Source organism: Myotis myotis, unplaced genomic scaffold (assembly GCF_014108235.1).
Source record: "Myotis myotis isolate mMyoMyo1 unplaced genomic scaffold, mMyoMyo1.p scaffold_m19_p_18, whole genome shotgun sequence".
Lineage (NCBI taxonomy): Eukaryota > Metazoa > Chordata > Mammalia > Chiroptera > Vespertilionidae > Myotis > Myotis myotis.
In genome coordinates this window covers 11,307,088-11,324,033 of record NW_023416322.1, presented here as the reverse complement: position 1 = coordinate 11,324,033, position 16,946 = coordinate 11,307,088, and the positions used below count along the sequence as shown (strand labels likewise).

At 53.6% G+C, this 16,946-nt stretch overlaps 1 protein-coding gene across 3 annotated transcripts in view; it reads left to right on the top strand.

Moving 5' to 3' along the window:
* The window catches only part of PLXNA2 (plexin A2), a 212,936-nt gene extending 196,528 nt beyond the window's left edge, over nucleotides 1–16,408 (top strand). For 2 of the 3 annotated variants that reach the window (XM_036342298.1, XM_036342297.1), the window contains 6 exons: nucleotides 3,952–4,051; nucleotides 4,977–5,167; nucleotides 6,482–6,651; nucleotides 9,389–9,601; nucleotides 10,234–10,384; nucleotides 11,393–16,408. In XM_036342298.1, coding sequence (XP_036198191.1) covers nucleotides 3,952–4,051; nucleotides 4,977–5,167; nucleotides 6,482–6,651; nucleotides 9,389–9,601; nucleotides 10,234–10,384; nucleotides 11,393–11,488 — 921 coding nt within the window. In that variant the 3' untranslated portion in view covers nucleotides 11,489–16,408. Of the gene's footprint in view, nucleotides 1–3,951; nucleotides 4,052–4,976; nucleotides 5,168–6,481; nucleotides 6,652–9,388; nucleotides 9,602–10,052; nucleotides 10,206–10,233; nucleotides 10,385–11,392 lie in introns of those variants that run through there. The other variant, XM_036342299.1, reaches the window with a different exon arrangement.
* The last annotated feature ends 538 nt before the right edge of the window (nucleotides 16,409–16,946 follow it).

The following is a 16,946-nucleotide window of genomic DNA, read 5'->3' as shown; positions in this document are numbered from 1 at the left end:
GTGGTCGGCAAACTGCGGCCCCTTGAGTGTGGCTCTTCCACAAAATACCACGTGCAGGCACGCACGTACAGTGCGATTGAAACTTTGTGGCCACACTCAAGGGGCCAAAGAGCCGCATGTGGCTCGCGAGCCGCAGTTTGCCGACCACTGGGATAGACTTGACTTCAGGTCTTACATTCTGTCACTTGCTCGATGACGTCCTTGGGGAAATGATTGAAGCTCTCGTCCTCCTTATCTGTAAAATAGAGTTAATGGTGATCCCTGCCCCTTAAAGTCCTGTGGAATAGGTTAAGTACAGCAGGTAAAGTGTTTAGCACACTGGCAGAACTCAACTGCCTGTTGAATGAACAATAAAAAAAAAAAAATCCCCAAATCCCAGCCCTCGCCGGTTTGGTTCAGTGGAAAGAGCATTAGCTTGTGGACTGAAGGGTCCAGGGTTCGATCCTAGTCAAGGTCCCTAGAGAAGGTAGGACTGGGTGATCCTGGTTGCAGGCTCGATCCCTGGTCCTGGTCAGGGCGAGTGTGAGAGGCAACCAACTGATGTGTCTTTCACATCGATGTTTCTCTCTGCCTCTACTCCTCCCTTCCACTCTCTCTAAAAAATCAATGGAAAAATATCCTCGGATGAGGATTAACAACAACGACAAAAAAAAAACACAAACCATTTTAAAGAAAGAAAATATAATTTTTAAAAAATCCCAGCAAAAGAAGAGAAGATCCAGGAGGTATCCCCTCCTCCTTCCCCTCCTATGGTAACTACTCCGGGCTCGGGCCCCTGTAAGAGTAAGCACAGGTAGGCAGGTGGGGATTCAGGGAAAATTATAAAATAGAAGCTGAAAATGAGAGATACCAAGGGAAATTAAACCAACCAGAGGAAGTGCCTGAGGCTGCAAGGCCCGCTGGGACTGCCTGACTAATAACATCCTCCTATTCCCGCGCCTCACACGGGAGGGTGCGGGGGCTGGCAGGCTCGGCTCTGAGGCACCGAGTTGCCAATGACCAGGAGATCAGGGACCTTCACAGCCACTGGAGCTGACTGGGTGCCTCCAGGGGCACTGGGGAACCCCTGAGCCGCTCCTCTCCAAGCTGCATCCCCCTATGGGCCTGCATCCCTGCCCCAGATAGGGGGAGTGTGCTGTAGTGGGAGGAGAAAGGGCTTTGTGACCTGTATTTATTGAAATCCCTGCTTCCCCACTCACCGGTGGTGTGACTTTAATCTCACCAAAACTCGGGCTTCTCATCTGTGTGATGAAAATAACAATCCAACTGTGAAGGCGGTTGGAAGGATTAGAAACAACAGGTGAGGTGCCCAGGATGCATACTCACATCCACGGAGCCACAAACATTCGTGTTGATCCCACCCACCCCAGCTTCACAGTGCTTAATGTATTCTGCAGAACAGTTGTAATGAACCAATTTGAGCTGGAGAAGAAAGTGCCAAACAGAGTAAGCATCCTGCCCCCGAGTTATTAGTGTCCCCAGGGCAGGAGTGAGGCCTCTCTTCTCTGCCCGTGTTGCCCTAACACTGTGACTGGGCTGTCCGTCCAATGGCCCTCGATCAGAAGAATGGAATATTCTATTCTTACAGTGCTCGTCACACAAAGCACTTCCAATTCCCTGATGCCATTTATCATTCATGTATTCATTCATTCCTCAAATATTTACTGAGCTTTACTGGATGCGCAGCACTTCCCACATGCTAGCCCTGAGTGACAGGGGACCACCGGGAGTATTCCTCCCTTTGGGGGCCGGAGATGATGCCGCTGCTCATAATAACAGCATAATGCCAACTCTCACCAAGTGCTCGCGGGGCACCAGGCTCGGCCCGCAGCCTTTAATCTGCACAACAGACCTAGACAAGATGATTATCCCTTGGACAAAAGAGACCACTGAGGCACGGAGCAGTGAAGTGGCTTTCCTGGAATAATGTAGCCAGGAAGTGGCAGAGCCAAGGTCAGACCCAGCTGGGCATCCTGACCATGGACTTGCACTGCCTGTTGGCCAAGAGAAAGACTGAGGACGAGAGATTTGGTGACGAGACCTGGAATTGAGTCGAACTGTGCTCATTCGGGGGCATCTGTGACTCTTCCTTTAGGTGACAACAAGCGGTAAACGATAGATAATCTGTCCTTTCTGGGGGGTGTAACCTCCTGCCCCCAGGCTTTCAAAGTATCATTTCTAGGCCGTCAGGGGCAAGGAGAGTTCCCGAAAGACAGAGTGCAGAGTTCCCCCTGGTTCCAGACCTGGTGCTGATGCTGCAAACTGCTGGAGGTCCTGAGGGCGGCTCAGCTGGGCATCAGGGAGCTTGGCACCTCTAGGGCCTGTGCCCAGGCAGGACCCTGCAGCTTTAGGCCATCAGGTCAAAGACTGCCCTCTAGTTACCCTCCCCGGAGTCAAAGGTCCCTGGAGCTCCCAGGGCAGAAAATCTGCATAATCTTAATTAACAGAGAGATGTTAACATCTTCCTGGGCTCCTGCAGATTTATGGGGAGGGTAAAATTAAACACCACCACTAAAACCAGCTATCAGGGAATCTCGTTAGCGCTAATGTTCATTTATAGTTCGACTTCCCAACATCTAATTCTTTTTTGGTGGGAGAGAAGGACTGACAATTTAAGACCCAGAAAGATGGTTTTATGACTCGTGCAGCTATAAATCAAACTTATAAAGTTCATAAAAATTGTTAAAATAAAAAATGGTTTAATAGGAATGTTTTATGGCCCATAACATTATTATAGCTATTTTATTCCCTCTGCGTTAGGGGTTTAATTGGATCATCACAATTCTGGGGATTCTCCGTTTTTATTGGATGGAGGGTAATCTTAAATCACAATGGCCCCAAATGTCTTCAATATGGCTCCTCATTTATCAGCCCTTGCCCTCCAGGCTGGGTGCTGCGCTGGGCACCCTCGCAGAGAACTGGGCAAGACAGCGTCTTTTTCTCCGAGTCGCTAAGAGCAGCCATTCTGTGTGAGGAACTCTTCAAGGTGGCCCAGGCATTGTAGGACCCGGGCCAGAAAGAAATCCGAGCCAGAAAGGAAAATGGACTTCAGACCAGTGTGACTGGAAATAAAATCCCAATGAGGATTTTATTAATGAGGAGAACCGGTGCTCTGGGGCCGGCAGACCTGGCTGCGGACGGTGTCTCTCCAGGTGCTCAGGGTGTGACCTTGTAAGATGTTGCTTATCCCTTGATGCTTTGATTCCCTCTTCTGAAAAATGGGCATCATTGTCCATAACTCACAAGGTTGAAGGGGACCGGTTCTAGCCCAGCACTGCCCAATAGAAATACGATGCAAGCCACATTTACATTTTTACTAAAAATACACTGATGAAATTAATGTCAACAATATATCTATTTCACTGATCTGAAATAATTAGCATTTCAGCATGTAATAAATATAAAAATTATCAATGAGGTAGTTTTGTACTTTTTTATTCATACTAAGTCATTGAAACCCAGTCAGTGTATATCGAACACTTGTTTATTTATTTATAATCCTCACCTGAGGATATTTTTTCCATTGCTTTTGAGAGAGAGTGGAAGGGAGGCAGGGGGAGAGAGAAACATCGATGTGAGAGAGACACATCGGCTTATTGCCTCCTGCATGTGCCCTGATCCGGAGCAGGGAGCGAACCTGCGACCCTTCGGTGTATGGGCCAACACTCTAACCACCTAGCCACACCAGCCAGGGCCTGAACATTCATTTGTAGCACATTTCAGTTCAGGCACCTACAGCGCATCTCGGTTTGAACTAACCAAATTCCCAGGGCTCAGTAGCCACAGGTGGGAGTGCTGCCATGTTGAATGGCAGGAACCTGCTACTTCTGGGATTCCTGACCTGCTTGCACTCTGCTCCACATCTTCTCCATAACCGTGTAGAAGTGCTTGTCTACTCAGTCTCGCAAGACGCCGACAGTCACCCGCACTGTACCTTTCCTACCCTTCTAGGTGTCCGACAGATCGGTGGTGGCTCTGGTCCCCAAACAGACCTCCTCCTACAACATCCCCGCCTCTGCCAGCATCTCCCGGACATCCATCAGCAGATATGGTGAGGACCGGTCTCCTGTGACCCTCCAGGGACCACTCGCTGTCCCTTCTGATGGCGGGAAGCCCCGGCTGCTGCTGCCTCCAGTCAGAGGCCTTTGCTCATTAGCTTCCCTCCCTCCCTAGTCCAGTGGTTCCCAGAGCAGCCCACCTCCTCAGAGCTGTGGGAGCCTGTGCCCTTCCTTCGATAGCCCAGGCCTGGTGAAGGAGCTCAAGGGGCACCTGGATGGGGCAGGTTCACATATCCCAGTCTACGTCTGTTGTCCTGGCGAGAGTAGGAATAGTGCCCCGTTTGCTCTCAAAAGGGTCCCAGGTTGGGCAGTCGGTTCACGGTCCTAGCCTGTCCACGCTGAGGAGCGTTAGGGCCCCCCGTGCCCTCTGGGGATGAGGTTCTGGTGCTGCTCTTACTCTGTTTCCTCTGGATCCACCTGTGCACTGAGGCTTTGGGCTCTCCGGCTGAAGGACACCTCAGGACGGAGGCCAGCGGCTCCAAAGGCCTTGGCCGTTCCGATTCTGGACCCATGAACTGCAAAGAGGGAGGATCACAGCTCCCAGCTCCCGAGTATCAGGTTCCCCCAGGCCCTCGAGGAAATATTTGTTTGACATTTTACCTATTGATCATCTTGGCTGGAAGCATCAGGGCCGGGGGACTCCGAAATCCCCCAGGTCTCTCCAGCTCCCAGAATTCCTGAATCCTCTTTTACACAAAGCTCTCAGGCTGTCCTCATGCCAACCAAGAATCCCTAACCACCCCTCTCCCCCACCACCCCCCCACCCCCCTGCCACAGGAGGAGCCAGGAGTCCCCTTCCAATGGAAACTGGTTTCTACCGAGTGGGTGTGGCAAGCGGGCAGGGGTTCTAGAAGGATTCTTCAGGCAAGGATGGTGCAATCAGCTGCTCACAGGCCTCCACCGCCCCCTTCTCCTCAGACTCCTCCTTCAGGTACACAGGCAGCCCCGACAGTCTGCGGTCCCGGGCCCCCATGATCACCCCAGACCTGGAGAGCGGGGTCAAGGTGTGGCACCTGGTGAAGAACCACGACCACGGAGACCAGAAGGAGGGTGACCGGGGCAGCAAGATGGTGTCGGAGATCTACCTGACCCGGCTGCTGGCCACCAAGGTAACTCCTACTCTGCTCGGCCCAGGGAGGACATGACGGAGTCTGTCTTTCAAGGGAACCCAGAGGACGAGCAGGCCCAGGCCTCCCAGCAGGCTTTCCACGGGACCAGCCACTGCTGTTTTCTTCCCTTTGGCAAAAATCATAGCCCGATTGCTGCTCCTGGCCCCCTCCTAGGCCCAGCATCACCCTCCCACATCTGCCCCAGCCCCTTAGGAACAGACTGTGGTTTTCTTATTGGTGCTGACTGGACAGATATGCCGGCTCTCACCATCGCTGTCTTTTCTGCCCACTTGCTGGCCACAATGGGAGGGAAAGCACGAAGGAAGGCCTGGTCCTGCCAATAATCACAGAGAAAGCTCCTCCCCACTCCCCAATCCCATATGCCCCTGTTGCGGGGGCGGGGGCTGCGTTGCTGGAAACTGTGATGTGAAGCTGCTCCCTGCTTCCCTCACAGAGAACTAAGAGGCCTGTCAGTGTGGCCACCACACGGCTACGTAGGCCAGGCAGGGCTAGGTTTCAAATACTCTCCCCACTGGCCCCACAAAAATGCCACTGAAGTTCCAGCACAGTGGCATCCAGGTTCCAACTCTCAGACCTGCTTCCTGATATGGCACCCAAAAACACCATCCAGCCACGTGTCTTTAATTCTGCTTTGCCTAAAAGACTAATGAGAGGCCAACAAAGAGACACCGAGGTTAGACATTGTCCTGGCCGGCAGAGGTATTCCTGGAACCTCGAACTGTGGGACCCAGGCCCAGCCTTGTCCCTCCACAGACACCCTCCAAAGGCCCTGTGGGTCAGGGTTCTTCCTGAGGGTTAGATCTGGACCCTTCACTCCAGCCCCAACTCCAGACACCACTTACCCCAGGCCCCTAACATCATAAGCCTTTTCACACCTATCAGACCCTCTGCGGCCCTGCCATGCTCCTGCCAGGAGGCTCCCAGTCTTCCGGGTGGTTCTTCAAACACCCTCTCCTATCAGCCTGCACCCCCTTCCCCATGGGAAGCCTGGACTCCGAGCTCTCGCTGTCTTCCCTCCTGGCATGGACACTGCATAAATGTGGCCTGTGGCTGCACGCCAGAGCAGAGCTTCTCAGGAATCTGCAGCCCATTTTGGCCCTCCTGCCTCCCCGACATCCCAACAGTCACCTCCCCGCCCCCCGCCCCTCCACTGTCTGCTCAGGCTGGAGTCGCAGACAAATTTCCAAGGCGGGATGGGTCCAAGGCACCATCTGCTCTGCCCGCCTGCTGCCTGCTGTCCCCCTTCTCTCCCCTTCCCTTCACCTCATCTTCTCCCCCCTGCCCCTCCCCCAGGGCACCCTGCAGAAGTTCGTGGATGACCTGTTCGAGACCCTGTTCAGCACTGTGCACCGGGGCAGCGCCCTCCCCCTGGCCATCAAGTACATGTTTGACTTCCTGGATGAGCAGGCGGACAGACACAGCATCCACGACACAGATGTGCGGCACACCTGGAAAAGCAACTGGTAACCCCTGGGGAGCCCTGGGGAGGCTGCGAGCTGTGTGTGGGAGGGGCTGGGGCCAGCAGGGGCCAGGGGGACAGAGGAGCCTGTTCGCGGTGGCTGGTAAGCCCAGGCGCCTTGGGCAAATAGCGCACATATGCTCTGCAGAGCCACCATGGTCCCCCGCTGCCGCCGAGGGAGGCCTGCCTGGCTTGGGGCCCAGCACCAGGGCGCACACTTGAGCTCTGCCCTTCTAGGTGGAGACCTTTTCCCGGGAAGCACCTCCTCCCTGACTCTGAGGTGTCTGTTCTCAGGGAAAGGGAGCTGGGGGAACCTACGCAAAGCGCCTCATTTGAGAACTAGCAGCAGAGCCTGAGAGCCCGGGCAGCGCCGGGCACCCTGAGTAGGACAGAGTCGAAGGCACTTCCTGAGATCTGGGAGCCCTGAGTTAAGCCGAGAGCCCCGAGGAAGGTGGCCCATGCTCCGGAGAGAGCTCACACCTGCTGTGGACTTGAGCCCACAGATCAGGAGGAGGTCCCTGCAAACCTGATCCCGGAAGGCCAAGTTTGTACCCCGTGGCTGTCAGCAAGCAGCGGGCAGATGTCCTGCAGGCTTGCCCTCTCTTCCCTGAAAGTCACCTCCGCAGCCAGACCCAGCGCAGGAGGCAGCTCCCACAGGCCGCTGGCATGAGACCTCTCTCCCCTGGGTTTGAACCTGAACCAAAAGCCAAGCGAAGGGCTGGCTTTCAGGTCCGATCGGGCCTGGCCAGGAGTCAGAGTCAAAACCCTTCCTCCAGGAAAGAGACAGAGAGTAGAGAGGGGAGGTCCAGGCATGGGGCTGGGCAAGCAGCCCACACAGCTGTCTGGAGCCAGCGGTCTCGTCAGAAACAGAGCCGACACAGATGGGCCCCGGCTGTTATTTGGGAATCCAAAGTCCTAGCAACCAGCAAAACACGTTGGAAATACCCAACTCCGGTCTCTTCTGTCCCTTCCTTCTCTGGTGTGTCATGGCCGCTGAGCCCCTCGGAGCCTGCAGCTTTGATCGCAGGGGAGTGAAGTGGAGAGACTCGCGTGCTCGTGGGTGCGGAGCCCGCAGTGCACTTCACCTGGGCAGGCCCTTTGCCTGTGTCCCCAGGGACAGGGCCATGGATGTCTCCTTTGTGAGGGAGGATCCCAGTCCAGCGCAAGGAGTAGGCAAATTCAGGGAAATCAAAAGAAAAGTCTGGATTCTCCCCATCTCAGTGCCTCCTGTGGCAGGCCAGGCCCAAGGCATAGAAATTCCCTCCCCTGCGGTGGTGGTGGGGAGTCCCCTTACCCAGACTCAAGCCCCCAATGCCCAAAGAAAGACTGTCAGGAGGTCCCCACGGCTGGCGGAGGGAGGGGGGAAGACATGCATCACCTCTCAGTGGGGGCAGCTCCTCCCAGGTTATGGGAAGCCAGGTCACCATCATCCTCATGACCATTTATTTTTTTATTTTAAATAGATTTGTATTGATTTCAGAGAGAGGAAAGGATGGGGAGAGAGAGATAGAAACATCAATGATGAGAAAGAATCATTGCTCAGCTGCCTCCTGCCACACCCCCTACTGGGGATGGAGCTGAAACCTGGGCATGTGCCCTGACCGGGAATCGAACCGCGACCTCTTGGTTCATAGGCTGGTGCTCAACCACTGAGCCACACCAGCCAGGCTAATTACCATTTATTTTGGAAGATAAGCAGAAAGCGTAAAGGAAGGGCTTGGAGTGGGCAAGGCAGATCTTTCCCCAGTCTTGGCAGGACTAAGATATTCGGGAAAGTTTGGGGTCCATCTGAGTCAAGAGAAGATGAAAACAGGAGAGGAGAGGTAGGCTGGGTGGCTGGACCATCACCTCGAGCCCGAGGGACAAGCCAGAGGACAGCGCTCACTCCACAGAGGAGCCAAAAGAGTTAAGGCCCCGGAGGCAGCTGGAGGAGAAGGCAGAGCTGGGAAAGGCAGGAAAAAACAGCAGCTGTTCTGGGTTTGAAGGGGACTAACCGGGCTTACCCTCCTCCTGGCCTGAGGAGCGGAGAAAATGCATTCTGCTCCGATGATGAATTCCCACTTTGCCAAAGGGACCCTCCTAAGGACTGATGGGTTCCTCTTGGGGTGGGAAAAACGGAGCTACAGCGGGTCCTTTCCACGCCAACAATGGCCTCCTCTGCTCCCTGTGCCCCTGCCTGAGACACAGGAAAGCCCTGGGGAGAGTCCTGAAAGACCTGCCCCCAGGGAGCCCATTCCTCAGCCCAAGAAGCCGGGGCTGCCCTGGGAAGAGGCCTGGGCTGGGCGGGGAGCACAGGTGGTGCCCTTTGTGCCCTTCGGAGGCCCTGCCTGGGGCTTCGGGCTGCCCCCTTCCCGACAATGGCCATGGGCACTGTGAAGGGACTCAGGGAGCCTGGTGGCTTTGTTTGCAGCCCTGAGAAAGTTGTGCCGTTCTCTGTACTTGTGCTGCCCCGGGGCATGGAGGCCCTTGGAAACGGCTTCCAGGAAGGAACAGAACGCCCCTCGCCCACCCCCAGCTGTTAGAGAGCAGGGTCAGCCCATCAGGGTGCAGTGGTCTCTCAGGATCGGGAGCAGCTTGAGCTGAATTTGCAGGCCTGGCTGGACTAGTTTTCTGTCATTCCATTCCTTGCCCCTTGGAGAGAGAACTTGAATTTGGGGGCCAGGGAGGAATATTAGTGGCCAGCATCAGGGGTGAGGGCAGCCGAGGTGCAACCCTCAGGGTCTGCTCCGCCTCTTCCCCAGCCTCCCTCTGCGCTTCTGGGTGAACGTGATCAAGAACCCCCAGTTCGTGTTTGACATCCACAAAGGCAGCATCACGGACGCCTGCCTCTCCGTGGTGGCCCAGACCTTCATGGACTCTTGCTCCACGTCTGAGCACCGGCTGGGCAAGGACTCCCCGTCCAACAAGCTGCTGTATGCCAAGGACATCCCCAGCTACAAGAGCTGGGTGGAGAGGTCAGTGGCACCGAGGACAGGCCCCTGCCCGCTGCCTGCTCCTGTCCCCACCCTGTGGCTTTCACTGACCCAGCACTCACAACTGTGTTTGATACCTTTATGCCTGCTCTATCCTTTCCCTTGGCTACACTGCCTGCTGGGGGGAGGAAAGGAAGCTTTGTGCCCTTTGAAATCAGGTCAAGGTTGTTATCATCCTAATTACCATTTATTGAGCACATGCTAAGCACCCAGCACTGTGATAAAGATTTTGTCTGTACCGTCCCATTAAAATATCCAACAGAGTTGTGAAGTGGGTAGTATCATCATCCCCATTTTACTGATAAGGAAACTGAGGCACAGAGAGGGTGAGTCACTTGCCCAAGGTTCAACAGCTAGCAGGTAGCAGATCTGAGATTTGAATATAAGGATTCTGCTCAGAGTCTGGGCTTTTCACCACTGGGGGGCACTGCAGCCAGGAGCTCACGGATAGATGGAACCTGGCCTTAGGGGGCCTCAGATTGAGGCAAGAGGCCAGAGGAAGCCACATCAGGAGAGAAATAAGAAGGCGCTAGTGAATGGGGACTCCTCGTGTTCGCAAGGGGCTCCAGGTCCGGGCGAGCCCCCACTCAAGGAGCCTGTCCTCTGCACGGCAGATACTATGCAGACATCGCCAAGCTGCCCGCCATCAGCGACCAGGACATGAACGCCTACCTCGCCGAGCAGTCCCGCCTGCACGCTGTGGAGTTCCACATGCTGAGTGCCCTCAATGAGATCTACTCCTACGTCAGCAAGTACAGCGAAGAGGTAAGACAGGGCCCCGGGGCACAGACACCCACAGGCAGCAAGCCAGGCGGTTAGACAAACGCCTGTGCCCGTCCTGAAATAGCAGCATCAGAGGGTCATTTAGAAAACACATCCATGGAGGCAAAAACCCCTGTGCTCCAAAATCACCCCCATCCTTCCAAAGGCAGCCCCGCCTGCCCCACCCACCCAGCACTTCCTTACACATCGCCTCGTCTTTCACTCGAAGTCACGCAATAAATAACACTTTTAGCAATGTTGTTGTTTTCCAGTGGAAAGTGTTGAGCGGTTAACTTCATTCTTCCTTAAACAATGAATCGGTGCGCACTAGGGCACAGCCCGCCAGTTACATTTCAGAGACGCAGGTGGACCCTCACATGAGTGGCAGTTCCACGGGACAGCTTCGGGGAATCCACCTGTCACACATGAGCATTGTGCCTGAAAGCGGTGTCAGTAATGATAACGATGATAACAACAGTAACTAACGCTTGCATAGCACTTCCTGTATGCCAGATGTTCTTTCAAACACCTTAGCTACGCAGCTGCCCCTTAAACATGGTTTGAATTGCACAATCCACTTGCACGTGGATTTTTTCACTTGACCACAATTCCGCTAACTTGCACCGGTCAAACCCACGTTGTTTGGAGATGAAACATTCTTTGGGGAACCACCCATGCAGAGGGTTGACTGTAATTATACGAGAATCTTCTATCTGGGAGGTCAGCACCCCTAATCCCTGTGCTGTCCAGGGTCCCTATATATATACATATATGCATACATAACATATACTACATACACATACATATATACACATGCATACATAATATATACATCTATACACACATACATATATAAATGCAGATATACAGACATAGTCAGTTAAGCATATACATTACTTAAGGTTATGCTCATTAGGGCAGAAGGGAAAGGCAGATAGAAGGATGGAAGATTCTGAAATGCGTCTCCTGTCCTGAGTCCTGAAGTCTCCCCGCCTTTGCTTTGTTCCTCAGCTCATCGGGGCGCTGGAGCAGGACGAGCAGGCCCGGCGCCAGCGGCTGGCCTACAAGGTGGAACAGCTCATCAATGCTATGTCCATGGAGAGCTGAGAGACGGAGCCTCCCGTTCCTGGGCAGAGGGACCCGTGAACGCTGTGACGCTGGGCGTCTCGGAAGGAAGGACAAGTGAAGGGGATCGGACCCCAGAGCTTGCTGTCCCCCGAGACCCCATCCCGGGGAGAGGGGAGCCACGCCAGCCAAGTCTCCTCGCAGGCCAGGCGGATCCTGCAGGGAGAGACCATGGGCGTCGTCCACCCCAGGGCGCACAGGAGAGGAGCCAGGCCGCGGAGGAGGCGGCTCTTCAAGCCGAGAGGCGCCAGCTGGACACAGTTCCGCCTCTGTGACTGCTGCTTTGCATGAAAACTCATTTGATGTATATTGGGGAAATAATGAGAACTTTATTTAATTTTTTTTAAGAAAAAGGAAAACCAGAAATAAAACAAAACAGAAAGCTTCCCTGTTAATCCCGTCCAACTTTTGTTGAATTCTGGGTTCTATCCCCCCTTTCTTCTCTTGTCCCCTGCCCTCCTTCCTTAGCTAACTCCTGTCTCCAAATGCCAGGAAAAAAAAAACAAAAAAAACACACCTACAGAGATGCTGAGAGAAATCGGAGGGGAAATTGTTTCTTTTCCCTTGGCATTAAAAAAAAAAAAAAAGGAGGAGAAGAAGAATGAGCACAAGTCTGCACCAAACACTTTGCAAAACTAGAGGCCAGTAAAACCTGGAATTATCCCGGCAGCCAGAGAGCGTGGGAACTACAGAACTTTGCGCCAATTGCAAAGCCGTGGAGCAGCTCAGCCTGGCGGATGGGGAATTGAGCTTTACAGACCACACACCTGTATATTCTCATCTCTCGAGAGATGTGTCTCTAGAGTACCAATGCTTTTTGCTATGCTTTTTTATTTGTTTGTTTTGTGTGTGTGTCTCTGTGTGTGTGTGTGTGTGTGTGTGTGTTTTATTTAATCCCAAACCTCAACAAATGAGGAGCTGATCTTTGGTACCTTTCCCTTTGGTTTCCCCAAAGTTCCTAGCGGAAGTGGGGGAGAGGTGGGCCTCTCTCAGACCAGACGACTGGCCTCCCTGAGGACATGCGCAGCTCCGCCTTCACATCAGTCACTGTCCTGAACCAGGCACCCTGGGGAGAGGGCCTGGAGGCCCGGGGCCAGGCCTCCAGGAGGTTCCTTTCGGGGGCATGAGTGTTTGGCTTTGGATTCCGTTCCAGTCTGCTGGTGGTTTTCACCGTTAGAGAGAAAACGAGAGTCAAGCATCCATCCATGTTTACAGCAAGCAGTACCTGCAGAGGGCAGCGCTACAGAAGCCGCGGGCTTTCCTGTCCTGCTTTGTTTCTTTCATTCTCTTGTGCCTGGCGAGGGCAGACAACCCTTCGCTCACATGTGGACGCTCCTGATGGCGCACTTCCTGGGGAGAAAAGACTGTCGATCCCCGCATGACTTCTGCCTCTCTTGTCCTTACGAGTTGGAAGGACACGTGGGCGGTTTCTCGCTGGGCTCCTTTCCTGCTCTCTCCTGCTGGCACCTAAAACCATGATGACCAGCTCTCCCGAGTGCAGTTTCCAAGCAGAGAGACCCACGCGCCAAGCCCTGGTCCAGAGGACTCTGGGGAGCCAGTGGGAGTCACCAAGAGGAAGGCCCTCTGTTGGTGACAAGACCTCCGTGACCGGGACAGCCATCCGGGTTTCCGGGCCTCCCACGTTGGCAAGGATCCAAGCAGACGGCTCCGACTTCTCTACAAGCAGCACCGAAGTGTGGGGGAAGGAGGACAAGAGAGAGGCAAAGGGATGGGAAGTGGGGGAGGCAGGAGCGGACCAACCTCCCCTTCCCACCTCCTTGTCAAGGGGCTGCAATGCTGGGAAACGGGACCAGCCATCCCCAGGGAGACAAGACCAGAGTCATTTCCTCTGTAATTAACTCTGGGCCCCAGCTTCTCTGTGCCCTGATTTACCTCCAAACAATTCCAATTTTCAGAGGCTCTGCTGACCACATTGGATTCCCAGGAAAGGGCTGGGGGAGGGAGGCCGGAGGGCTGGCTTCCATCGCTGGCGTGTGGCTTTGGATTGCTGGGCTGACCACACAGCAGACATCGCCTGCTCCCAGCTCCAGTTTCTTGCCTGAATGCAGCTGACAAATGGGAAGAGAAAAGCATTCAGCGAAATACTCAGGAAACTTGCTTGTTTTCATTCTAATTCCCGACCAGCCATGCCAAGGCCACTTTCTTCTGATAATCCTCTTCTGTTAAAGTTTCTCTGGGCTCTATTAACAGCCTGAAAGAAATACTAATGACTGGCCTTCCGCACTAAGCCAAAGTGTTTACTCTTCACAGCACCCAAAGCTTATCAGCTCCGAGCCCATGATTTATGGAGATGAGAAGAGAGGAGATATGGGCAAGAGGAATGTGAGAAGGAACTCTGTGCTACCCACACACACACACAAAATTCTGGCTCGCCTCATTTTACTTCTGAGTTCTGCATGCAGGCTTTCTGATCACACCACTGCTCTAACTGGCACCCAGGACTTGGCTCCACCAAGAAGCAAAAGCAAGTTAGACATCTCCATTGCATCTTAACCATCCCTTACCTCTGGGCATCCACCTGAGCACCTCCCAGCAGCTACTTCTGGTGGCCGCTCACTGCCCCTGGGGGTGCTTCCTTGAAGGTTTTTGGAGAAGGTAGAGGATGATGGGGGGTGGGGGGGAGACTGAAAAAAGCAGGCGCACAGACGCAGAGAGAAGAGCCAAAGCTGGCAAGAGACTTGGCCTCGTTTCTGAGTTGGGGAAGTTGGGTTGGCAAGGGAAGTGGCATCCCTGAGAAAGAAATTAAGGAAAAGGAAACGTCGGTTGGACTCAAGCCAGGCTAGGAGGGCAAGTGGTTGTAGAGCCTTGCCCCCTCTCTGGCTGCTCACCTAGTCCTCCTCCACCAGCTCTTGACCTTGGATCACCAAGAACCAGTGGAGTCCACCCTGTGGAACAGGGAGGAGAGGCAGTCAGTTGGCCTCCCTCATCACTGTTATCCAATTCGAAGACGGTTTGACCTTGAGTGAAGAATAAGTATGAAAGGCACGGCCTCTCCCCTACATGAAGCCATCCACCTTGGTGGGAGGCCAGGAAGGAGGTGTCTCTGGAAAGGCAGTCGGCTTGTGTTTTATTGATCTGCACAGAAGACGATCCCCTGGAAAAGAAACAGGACCCCAGAAAGGTGTTGGGCAACACGGAGATGGACAAGATGTCATCATGGTGGAGCCAGTCACTCCAGCGGCCTGCTGCTTCCCACCCTCAGCCTGGTGTCGACTGCTGCTGTGCCATCCCCTCTCCCCCTCCCCACAGCGCACCCCTCAGGACCATTTCCCATCCACCACTGGCTAAGAGCACCCCTCTTTGCAGAGCTCGGTCATTGAACTCGTGGATCAGCTGTCAACGGTCACTACAGGGAGGGACCTGTGTTTTTTTTTCATTCATTCATTCATTCATTCAATCAGGGAACCTTCAGACCTGTAACTATTCTCTAGGCACCGCTCTATGTGCTGAGAAAAGGCAACGAACAAGACCCAGAAGGACCTTCTAGCAAGTTTACATTCTCCAGGCTACTGGTTCTTGCCACCAACTTAGCAGGCGCAGTTCTGCTTCCTCGCCTGCAGGGGGCAGGAGTCTTCTAAGCAAGGAGGCCGGAGGAGAGAAGAAAGCCCACCTACCCAGCTGCCTTACCTTATTCTGGGAACATCACTTGGGCAATAGAGCCTCCCTCGTTTCCATTACCACTGTCTCTTGTGGCGACAGTTCCCCTGCTCCTCGAGTCCCTGGACTTTCTTCATTTCCACCAAATGAGGACAAGAAATGGCCCCGCTGCGCATGCAGAAGTAAGGATGGGTGTGACAGACTGCAAATGGCCCGAGCAGAACACCTAGAGAATGCCTGAAAGCCTCGTCCGCTAAATCTCCAGGCGCTTCCCTATTGCCACACCTGCCCCCGTGAACCTGCAGCCGGTAAACACTGAGCCAGCTTCTCTGGGGGAGGCCTGGCTGCAGACAGGAGACCCAGGGGCTCCAACGGTGAGAAAACGCCAGCAGCCGCACAGACACAGGGTCCATGTAGGAGTGGATCCCACAGCGAGACTCGGGGATGGAGTTCAGGGCCTTGGGGAGCCCCAGGAGCAAGCTCTGAGAAACTGGCAGCATCCTCCCCCTCTCTCCAACCTCCCTCCTCTCTTCCCTTCTCCCGGTTTCCCCCAGGAGTGAAGTTTTAGCTACTGGGCTCAGCGATGCCACCTAGGAAAGACCAAGTTTCAGTCTGGGACTCAGGAAAGACCTGGGAGAGATCAGCCCACTGCTGGTCACACAGCACAGCAGCCCAGCAAGGCAACCTGAGACTCTGGCTTCCCCGGACCCCCTCATCCGGCCTCCTCACCTGAAAGAAGCTCCGCCTTCAGACCGCCCCCCCCCCTTTCCGCAGCTCACCCTGCCCCCGTCCCAGCCTCAAGGAAGATGGGCGGTCCTCTGGGCTTCGGTCCAGGCCCTGACTTGTTACCCTCCTTCCTGGCATTGCAGGTGGAGAGCAAAATGGAAACTAGTGCCCTCCATCCAGAGCAGATGTCCTCAGGTGTGTCTGGGAGGAAGGGACCAGCTCCTTGTACCACGACACTAGGGGCCTGAGCCTCTGCCCACAACCTCTCCTCCCCAAGCCCACTCTTCCTGACACACTGGAATTTGTGTGATAGCTATATTTTTAAGAAAATGCAGCGATCGTTGTCTGGTTTTCTTGTTTTTACAGGTGTTGCGAAATTAAAAAAATAAAACTGGAAGAAAATGAAGTATTTAAGATGTTCCAATAAAATAGGTTTTTTTGTTATTCTAATATATTATTGTGTACCTATTGTAAATATGAAACACTCCTATTTTGCAAGCCAAGGACGCGATTTGTACTGTTGTTATATATAAATAAAATTTACTGGATTAAAAAATACCTTAACTCTTCAAATTAACTTGATTGTTCAGCAGCCTAGACGCAGACGAACTTTTCCTGGCATATTTAAGAAGCAGGATATCTCGGGGAGATGAGCTAAGTTGTTTTGAGGGACTTCTAGAATTCTCTGTGGAGCCAGAGCTCATTAATGTCCAGTCATCTCTCTCTCTTTCTCTCTCTCTCTCTCTCTCTCTCTCTCTCTCTCTCTCTCTCTCACACACACACACACACACACACACACACACACACACACACACGCTGCTCTGCTTGCAGCAATAGGTGAACACTGCCCTCTAGCCCCAAGACCCCAGAATATAGCTTTTCTTCCAAAAAGGGTGACAGTGCCAGACCCTTTGGGTTGTGGCACTTTCCCAGGAGTGAATAAGGCCTCCCAAGAATGAGGCGATCCACCCTAGCCCTTCCTGAAAATGACATTCACTCATTAGTACATAACACTTACTAAGCATCTACCATGGGCTGGCATTGTGGCAAGTGCCCGGGGATAAAATTAAAAATGAGAGAGATGCCCTAGCTGGTT